At 32.6% G+C, this 10,495-nt stretch overlaps 1 protein-coding gene across 1 annotated transcript; it reads left to right on the top strand.

The window, feature by feature from the left end:
* Positions 1 to 3,510: 3,510 nt before the first annotated feature.
* Positions 3,511 to 7,720, top strand: LOC141678788 (uncharacterized). Its single transcript, XM_074485181.1, has 6 exons — positions 3,511 to 3,623; positions 3,731 to 3,804; positions 4,358 to 4,726; positions 6,060 to 6,571; positions 6,652 to 6,718; positions 7,114 to 7,720. Exons 3-6 carry the CDS (start codon positions 4,363 to 4,365, stop codon positions 7,551 to 7,553), a joined length of 1,383 nt encoding a protein of 460 aa, XP_074341282.1. The 5' UTR covers positions 3,511 to 3,623; positions 3,731 to 3,804; positions 4,358 to 4,362; the 3' UTR covers positions 7,554 to 7,720.
* Positions 7,721 to 10,495: the final 2,775 nt, after the last annotated feature.

Genomic DNA, 10,495 nt, shown 5'->3' with positions numbered 1-10,495 from the left:
TATTCGCTAAACCACAAAATTATTAAACTACTACACACAAAGAGTTTACTTATCATACTAAACTACAATCAATGTTTATCCTATTATTAAAAAAATATAAAAAATAGTTTTATAAATATGCTAAACTACTAAATTGTTAAACTACTGGCTATAGTATACTTATCCTACTAAATTACGACCACACGCTACTCAATTAATTTTTTTATAAATTTATTATTAATATATATTTATATAAATAATTTTAAAATTATATTATGACGGGATAAATAAAAAATTTAAATATTAACGTGAACCCGTGCATCGCACAGGATTTAAACTAGTCTATCTATACTATACTATTACAAGGGAAACATGATTTCGTTTAATCGGTTGGTTAACACATTCCTAAAAGTATGTGAACATTTTCCAAAATAAAGTTTAAACAAATATAATTTATTTTAAAAAATTAAATTATGTATATGATATAACTACAAACTCTATGAATTATTATCCAACTTGATTTCTAATTGCTTCTGTCTTATCTCTTTGTAGGGAAACAAAAACCTTTCAATTTTTTTTGTAATTCAAATTGAAATATAAGAAAATAATTAATAGATCAAGAAAAAAAATAACAAAAATAATATTACAAAAAAAATATCAAATCATTCACATACATCATTACTATTCAAAACTCTCATTTTTCTATAGTCTATGCACCTGCGCAGCGAAGCAACCTTATAAACTGTAGTATGAGGAGATTTTAACATTTTAATTATCTAAATTTCGAATCATTCAATAATATAATACATACAAGATAATACTTAATATTTTAAATTCATTAATCTCAATAATATATAATTATTGTCATTTATAAATTATTAAACAATTAAATCATGTATCTAATATAACTACAAACTCTATGAATTATTATCTAACTTAATTTATAATCGCACTCAACTTCTTTCTTATTTTTTTTGTAGGGAAACAAAACACTTCCAAAATTAATTTTAGTAATTCAAATTATAATATAACAAAAATAATTAATAAATCATGAAAAAATTTAAAAAACAAAATTACAAAAAATAATATCAAATCATCCACATACACCATTGCTACCCGCGTATCAAAGCGACATACAGTAAGCTATAGTATGAGGACATTTTAAGATTTTAAGTATCTAAATTTTGAATCATTTATTAATATAATACATACAAAATAATACGTAAATATTTTAACTTTATTTTACTCCCTCTGTGGCAACCATTTCTTTATATTTTTCTTTTTGCGATCTCATCCAATTCTTTACATTTCAAAAATTACCAAAAAAAATCAATTGTCCCACCACTTTCCCAGTTTTTCTCCCTTTTCACACTACTTTTACTCCACTATCTCTCTTTTATACATTAAAATTCAATGGGTCCCACCACTTCACCCGTTTTTCTTTCTCCTTTTCACTAATTTATACATATTTGTTAAACTCCGTGCTCAAACCAAATGTAAGAAATTGGTTGGGAGGGAAGGAGTATCTCATTAATGTATAATTACTGTCTTTTATAAATATTTTTATAAAATAATAAAATTATAAATGTATAATTAGTCCGTTAATCGCACAGGTTATTGGCTAGTATCTATAATAACCGGAATAAAGTATAATTTAATTCAACGGTTATTCTCTAATTTTGGTTCTTAAAAAAATAAATAAATAGTGTTATATATTCACTAAACTACTAAATTATTAAACTACTACACATATAATCTACTTATCCTACCAACTAACAATCACTACTTATCATATTATTAAAAAAATTAAAAATATAGTGTTATTTATTCGCTAAACTACTAAATTGTTAAATCCAACTAACTACGACCATACGTTAACCTATTACTTTTGTATATTAAATTATTATTATTATATATTTATATAGATAATATTGAAATTATAATATGACGGGATAAATAAAAAATTAAATATTAACGGAAACCCTTGCGGCACGGATTTAAACTAGTAGTTTTAAAGACTTAAATTATACTTGGATTTAAGCTAGTAGTTTTAAAGACTTAAATTATACCTGTGTTAACGATATCATACAAGGCGCACATGAATAACACATGTAAGATTGAACCAAAGTTACACTGGTGGCCAAGGCTGTAAAAATAAGTTTAATAATTGTTTTGTATTAGGTGTTGTCTGATTTAATTTTTCTTGTAAAGTATGATGAAACTGACGTGTAAAAGAAAATTCAAATAGTGTAGTATACAAACTGATGTCTAAAATCAGCAAAATACATCAATTTTTATAAAAGAAAATGATGAATATTGTACGTATATAATATCATTTAATAATAAACAAACTGGTGTATAAAACAACAAAACACATCATTTTTTATAGAGGAATCGATATAATTATGCGTATTTATTTAACATCACCCATTTGACTAAAACTGATGTCTAAGAACCATATTAATATTGTTACATTTAAGAAAGTTAATGTCTAAAACACATCATTTTTCAGTTGTTAAATCTTTCAAATTAAATTGATGAGAATCAATAAATCCAACATACGAAAATATACTCCCAGGTTTCTCCGATTGACATCGTATGAAATTAAACAAATAAATATAGTGTTAAACATAAATATATTACTAAAGATGTCATGTGATCAATAACGTATATATTTAATTTCAATTTGCTTGTAAATTGACTCAAAATAGCATTACAATCTTATGATAATTTTTGGGTGTTATATTAAAATATTCACATTTGAGTTTCAAATGTGCAAATACTTGAAAACGCGAAATTCCGCTCAAAATATTCATGAAGCTCCGTGTAAATTACCCACAAATTACGTTTTCAGAAAATAAGAATTCATATTTTAAAATTTTTTAACAAAAAGCATGCATGTATATGAACACATATCTTTAGGATACGTATTTTACCTAAGTTAGAAAACGCATGTTAAGCATGAATGTCCATTATAAAATTCAAAAATATCGAATAATTGATACATATACAAAACGTATTTTGGGTGGTTTTCAATGTCTTCAAAAATACTGAATAATTGATGCATATACAACTCGTATTTTGGGTGGTTTTCAATGCTTTTAGGCATTATGAGCGGTTGCACTTCAAAAATGAGTTATTTTGATCGTTCTTCATAATTTTTTTGAAATATTAGAAGAATTTTTACACTAAAATTGGACTTAAAAATAAAATATCTTTTATTATATTGAGTTTTATTTCATAAAAATTATAATTATTATAATATAAAAAATATTAGAAATATATTGAGACCCACACAAGTTATATGCAATTTGATATAAATTTCTAAATCCTGTGAAATATATTTATTTGTGAACAATAAATATTCTAAACAATTTTAAAACAGACAGCATTGTGGACTTGTGGTAGAAATATTTTTAGTATCAGTTAAAAGATACTTTTCTCGAAAAAAGAATAAATATTATCCAGAAAAAGAATAAAAATAAAATATGTTATGAAATGTGTAGAGTCTTGACACACGGGTGCATTATATTAAGATATATGTTAATGTTGGTATATATCTGAAGTTCTTGGGTTACTCACGGCAAACACCTTGTAAGGTGTCCGAGCTTCATAAGATTCTTCTGTTAATCTCTTTTTTGATTGTAAGTTTCTTTACATATACAAAGAGTTGTATGTACAAACACATTTTTCGAGTTAGAACTTGTGTATGCTAAGCCTGTTGATTATATCTGTTGGTTTTTGGTTTCAGGTATTAAAGTCGAAATTCAAGATATTTGGAAATCCAATTCTGCAACATTACTCAAAGCAATTAAATTTAATCAGGTAGATGCTCTCACACTCGAAACTCTATATATGAAAAATATGATCATTTTTCATATTAAACCATGTATTCAGTTATTAAAAAGAGAGCGCCCCGTTTGATATTTAAGTCTAATTGCATGAAACAAGTAATGAACGATCATGTTTTCTTACAAGAGAAATAACATCTCATTAGCCTCTGCACTATAACATCAAAAATGTTGATTACATTATTAGTTATTTCATCGAAGAGATAGAAATTTCATTTATGGAAGTTTGGATTTGAATTAGAGCAACTGTGAAATTTTAAATAATAGCAATCCTTAAGATTTCCTAACTATTTACTTGTAGTGAAATTATTGATCAACTGCCGTGTGCTAATTGCTTAATTTAATTTTGCCATGTTGGATTCAGTATTAGCCTCTCTGTAGCTTTGTCCCTTAATACTAATAGTATAATGATTGCTATGCTCTTGATTGCCATGTTGGAAAACCTCCTCGCATTGTTTGTGTTCTTCATTTTGTGAAATATGTTTGTGCATATCTCATAAAATTAACTATTTGTTCGAACAAATTAGGAGACATGGAGATTGACAAGGATGAAAGAAATGGATGCCTTGTTGACGCGAGGAAAAATAGCCTTCATCTATTTCCAGTTTCCCCTTATGCATCAGGAGAAGGTTTGCCGTATGCTCCAGTAGATTGGCCTTGTCCTGGTGACACATGGCGTTGGAAGGTGGGCAAGAGAACTGTAGCTTCTGGTGAACACTTTTGGGATAGACACCTTTATCTTCCAGAACGCTTACAGGGAAAAAATAAGGGGAGAGGTTTTGTGAGCAAGGTTTCAGTTGAACAGTATGTTCGCACATATCCTGGAACAGATGTCAAAGCCTTTTTTGATTCATTCAGTTGGAAAATCCCTTACAAAAGTCCATCTGGACCCAGAGGTTGGTTCCAGTTTCTTTGCATGTGATGTACACTTAATTCACTTGTCATATCTCTGCACCATGCTTATGGGACATGCCAGTTTTCTTTATTTATTTCTACATTTAAGTTATAATCAACTTGTTTCTTCTCGCATTTTATTATGCTAAAGACTTGTATAGTTTGAATATCCTTTCAGTATTTGAACGTATAATGTGTGGTCTACTATGTGCTCAAGTTTTATTCGACCATTTGTGAATAAATGAAAAACTGACAATGGCTTTTTAATGAAGAAGGTAGTGTTTGACAAAATATAAAAGATATCCTCCTGAAAATACAAGCAAAGACATAGATTCTTTATAATCTGAAAGAAGAATATGAAAGGATAAATAGAACATGTATTATAGATGCTAGCGTAAGCAAAATTGTGGTAAAAGTTTCTCATTGTTGTATCACATTATCATGATATTTACTGTATATATGTGAACTGCATTACACTTCAAAAACATTTTATCCACGGACATCATGTAAGTAAATTGTTATTTTCATGTGTAAATATAGGTATTCCTTAGGCCCTGGAACATGAACTTATTTAAAGAAAGTTGGACACATGTTTTTTATTTACATGTTATAATATAGTTATTGTGCCAAAGTGCAATATTTGTATCACTTAGACGACCTTAATAGAGGTGCACACGGCTATGCAGTGCTGCATGTGTAGGGCTTGCAATTTTGTAAGTTCTGGTAGATATCTTTGTTTTTACAGGTAGATGATGAATATATAGTGACAGGTACATACATCCATGCCGAATTCCTATGTGTCATAATAAATGTATTACATTGCTCTCATTTAATCACCAAGACAATGTTTCTCTTATTTATTAGGCTGATAGTATCTTTTCTACCTGATTCTTCCAAGTTCGTTAATTTGCAAAACTATCTTCTGTAATTTAACACTATTCAATTGTAATCTTGGAGGGATATATGTTAAATTCATTGAGTTTGATGTTAATTTCCTTGCATTTTTGCATTTGCTACATCTATCTGACTATCTATGATACTTGTCTTTAGTGCGTTCACATCGGTATATTAATGTTTTCATGATCTTTGATCTAGTCGTTATTGGTAGTTTCTCTTAATTAAACTTCATTTTCATAAGCAACTGTTATAACTGTGTCTTTATCAGCACGAGCCTTCATACTTCAATTTATTTTTGAGGGGTTTGCTGCTACTTCTCAGACATAAATTAATAAAGCACGTCATTGCTTCTGATTCTGTCATTTTACCTATATAATTCCCACAGTTTTATAGCATAGTCGTGTTACATTTTGATCTATACTATCTGGTGGAATACAGAACATTTATTGGAATCACAGCGTGAAACTAGTGGTTGCAAGGCTGGTAACAAGCTATGCAGCAGCTTGATTGAACCAGGAAAGTCTCCTTCTGCAACAATGTTTTGTGACATTTGTTGCGGTGAACCAGGATTCTGCCGTGATTGCTGCTGTATATTATGTAGCAAGACAGTTGATCCTGCTAATGATAGTTATAGCTTTATCAGATGTGAAGCCACTGTAGAAAATAGCGGTAATTGTGGACATTTGGCTCATCTAGACTGTGGTCTGAAATCCCACATGGCTGGGACAGTAGGAGGACGTGTCTGTTTGGATGTTGAGTACTATTGTCGGCGCTGTGACGCAAGAACTGATCTGCTTCCACATGTTAAGAAGTTCTTACGAATCTGTGAATCTATTGGTTCTCATGATGACATCAATAAAATTCTCAAACTAGGGTCTCTTGTTTTGCATGGTTCGCAGAGAAGTGACGCAAAGAGGCTGTTGCATATTTTTGAATTGACAATGGGGAAGGTATGTGATTATATTTTACTGAAAAATTGGTAGTTTCTATTCTTGAAGGTTTAAATATTGTATTTTGATTCCTAAATCAGCAATGCGATTCAAGGGCCAATACTGGGACTATACTTGACGATGTTTGGAATGTAAATGATACAGAAGGTACTTTCTTTCAACCCTATGATGTTCCTATATGTCTATATCTGGTCATTTTGACATTATTAAAGGACGTCTCGATCTATTTTTAGAAATGTACAACCTTAACTCATTTGGCATCTGAATAACTAAATGGTTGCCCATGGATGTCTTTAGGGTAGAAAATTTATCTCCCTAATAAATGGCATCCAACGTGTGAAACAGGTTCGGTAATTTCATTTAAATTTAGCAGCTACAATTTGTATGTCACCAATCCGCTATAACCAAATTATGTACAGGCAGGAGATGTGGCACCACTTTGATTATGTAAAACTCTGCAGTAGAAACAGTTTTACGCCATTTTGATCTTGCGATTGACAATTTCCTTTATTAACTTGACGTTTGTTGTCATTCTGTGACAGGAGTAATATTTAATAACGGAAATGATGCAGTTAAATGTACAACAGAGGAGTATGTAGATATCGGACAAGGTTTTCCAAAGAAAGCATCTAAAAATTTTGATCCTGTGGTGGAGTCGTTAAAACTTGAATATGATGTTGATCGGACACTGCAAGCCCTAAAAAAGTCTCAGGACTTGGAATACAGCATTGCAAAAAGGAAGCTGTATGAACAAAAAAGTTGCATCCAAGATCTGTATCAGCAACTGGATCAGGAAAAGTTTGAAATTGCACGCCACTTGGCTTATGTTGCTGACCCAGATGTCTTGCTCCAGCTCACTGAGAGTAGAGTGGATCAGATAAAAAAGGAATTACTTAAGCTTGAGGATATGAAAGAAGTGTCCAAGGGATTCCTGAAAACTTCAAAAGAGATCCTGAAACAACATTTTGGCTTAGAGATGTGAGGCCTTGTTTAGACATTTTAGTTGTTTTATTATAGTAACTTATATAGTAGGTTTGCTAGTTTTATGGAAAATGCACTAGCGGACAATTTTTTCAGTGTTATGCATCTCCATTAGATTTTGCAATGCAAATGTCATGGATATTCTGTTCTTTATCAATGCAAATTTGCTTTCTTTTTCAAGAGTTTGTTTATCAATTCATATTAATGCATATGGTGTAATTATACCTAGGTACCAATGTAATAATCTGCGCCGCTAATAGTTTTTATAGTAGATTACCATTCATCCTGTAGAACTTGACACTGTTAGGTCGAAGAACTTAAGGGATTAGGCCACTAATTCCTCCGAACATAACACATCTTAGTGATTATTGCTTTGCTTTGCAGGGTCTCCCCTGGTCAGGATTTTCATGTTAGGATGCACAGGAAGTCAGGAACTATGTCACATTATTCAGGTTCATCCTCAAGATATTAGTGTGATGTATATGGCATAGAAACTGATTACTCATGCTGGTCTGCTATAAGGCTGGCTACATATTCTTATGATGTACAGTATTAATTTAATTTATAATATCTCTTAGTATCACTTTAAATCTCTTTCATACCTTTAAGAGCATGTAAGTAGCATGCTCTTGATCGTACATCATACAAATCTAGGCGTTTATCGTGTTTAACAACATAAAAATGCAATTTGCTTCATGAAGCAGGCTCGCAGTGGAGCTTCAGTTTACAATACAATGGTACATGATTTTGATTGTTACAAACCTGGACTCTGATATAATTGTTGTTTTGTACTATGTAGCAACACTACTGATCTGCCGGTGAAAGTCATAGAGTTGCTAGATGTGAAAGTCATGTCACTGTAGAAACAAGGCTACGTTTTGAACATTGTCGCTTTATCATAATTTAGTACGAACATTTTTGTCAAACGAAAACGTTATGATATAACTGTTATTTTTCGTAAAATATAAGATTAACCTTCTCCCTTGAGCATGTGATGCGGTGTGCCAAAAATTTGTTGGAAAGATTGTGAAATCAACTAAAATTGACATCATGCATTTTGAAAAATAAGATCATTTCGTTTTCATGGGCCTGGTAAGCAATCTTTTGCTTTCCACAAGTGAGATCCCCGGTTCTAATATATGGTTGTGGATTGGTTGAGTCCTCACTATTATCTATTAATTAATAATTAAATTATGTGTACTTTTATTTACTAATCAAAATATTTATTAGGGCTTGACTAACTTTGTTGCACATATAATCATGTTCATGTGCATTTGAACCCAAATTTACATTTTTTTTCTGTCTTTGTGCACTTATCCAAAATTCCGAATGGCTCGGGTTGTTTCATTTTTCATTGCAACCCAAAATATGACATTGATAACTCCAAATTCAGCCGGGTCTTTTCTTTACCGGGCCCGGTCTCAAACTCCGTTTCGATAGAAATGACGGCGGTGTGTGGTGTAGCTGTAGTGTGGGAACCTACAAAACAGAACCGGAGGGGGGTGGCGTCCCCGCGGCACCTCCGGTGTGAGAATGAGAGAGGGTTTTGAAGGAGAAAGGGGGGGGGGACGGGAATTATACGAGAATATTGTGGTGTGAGAAAGATTGTTTAACATGTAACCTTCCTTTTATCCTGCCTTTTATAGGCCTCCTACTAGGGTTTAAGGGTTTGTACCTTTTAATCTGGACCGTAGGTGTGTTTTGGACTGTAGGGCGTGTAGACGCCTGGGATGAGCCGAAGTACTATCGAATCCGGACCGTAGGAATGTTCTGGATCCGGGGTACCTGGACGGTGGTGATGTTGACACGCGTCCTGGGCTCTCCAAGGTTGAAGCTGAGTGCTTCCTGGCCTTTTCTTATTGGGCCCTGGGCCTCTGTTATTGGGCCTGTACTAATATAGGCTATCATTTGCCCCCCACTCCCTTATGTGGGTTTACCCGGATGGGGGAGAAGATTAGTTAATAACGTGCCACGGTGCCTTAGGAAAAATTATGCGGTGTTTTTGGTTTATTGTCCCCTAAACCCGAGGTCAAATGGGAATGAGACTCCAGGTTGACTTGGTTTGTCATTTGATTTTAATCCAAGGTGTGATTCCTTGAAGTACTTGACAAAATTTTGGGGTTTATTTGATTTGTTGCCCCCTAACCTCGGGGTCAAATGGGAATGAGACTCCGGGTTGACTTGGTTAGTCATCTGATTTGAAATTTGAACTTTGGGTAAGGTTTGGTAAATAAGGACAACCTGACGTTTGATTTGACCGAACTCTGAAAAGCTGACACTGCAAATCCGGAGTGTCAGATGACTGTTGGGATTCCATCCGGGGTCAAAGATACACACGTTTTTATACATATCTTTTGAGTGTACAATTTTTTAATTTCCCCCCTTTTTCTCCTGAAAAGCCATGCCATGACATGATTGCAATAGTGGTAATAACTGTTGCGGTTATTAAATCGACACCAATCAGGGGGTGCCACGTGGCCCTGACGGTTCCCTTAATGATAAAACCCTTCATCTTTTCTTCTTTCTTCTATAAATACCAGCCTCTTCTCTTTCTTTTTTCTTTTACGCGATAAAGAAGTTTGAGAGAGAGACTGAGAAATCGAAGCCTTTGGAGCAACATTTCTGCGAGATTGAAGCCCCTATTTTTCTCCTGTTCACTTGTATGTTCTTCATTCCTCTTGCCCATCGCTTATTTTCTTTTGTTTTCGCTATGTTTTGTGCCATGCATGTCGCCATTTTGTGCGAGTTGTTGTATCCTTCTCCATTGTTTTTGTAACTGCTTTGTTGTTTGGCCTTGAATCTATGTAGTTGTGTGGGTTTTGTATGGTTTTCACGGTGGTTTTATGTTTGATTTGTGTAAGCAACATAGAATTTGCTAGTTTAATCTGTGAAAATATGGGTTTTTAGTACTGTAAAAGGTTGTACGTAGAGCCCGGGGTGTGT

The sequence above is a fragment of the Apium graveolens genome, chromosome 8 (genome assembly GCF_009905375.1).
Source record: "Apium graveolens cultivar Ventura chromosome 8, ASM990537v1, whole genome shotgun sequence".
NCBI lineage: Eukaryota > Viridiplantae > Streptophyta > Magnoliopsida > Apiales > Apiaceae > Apium > Apium graveolens.
This window is presented reverse-complemented; position numbering and strand designations above follow the sequence as displayed.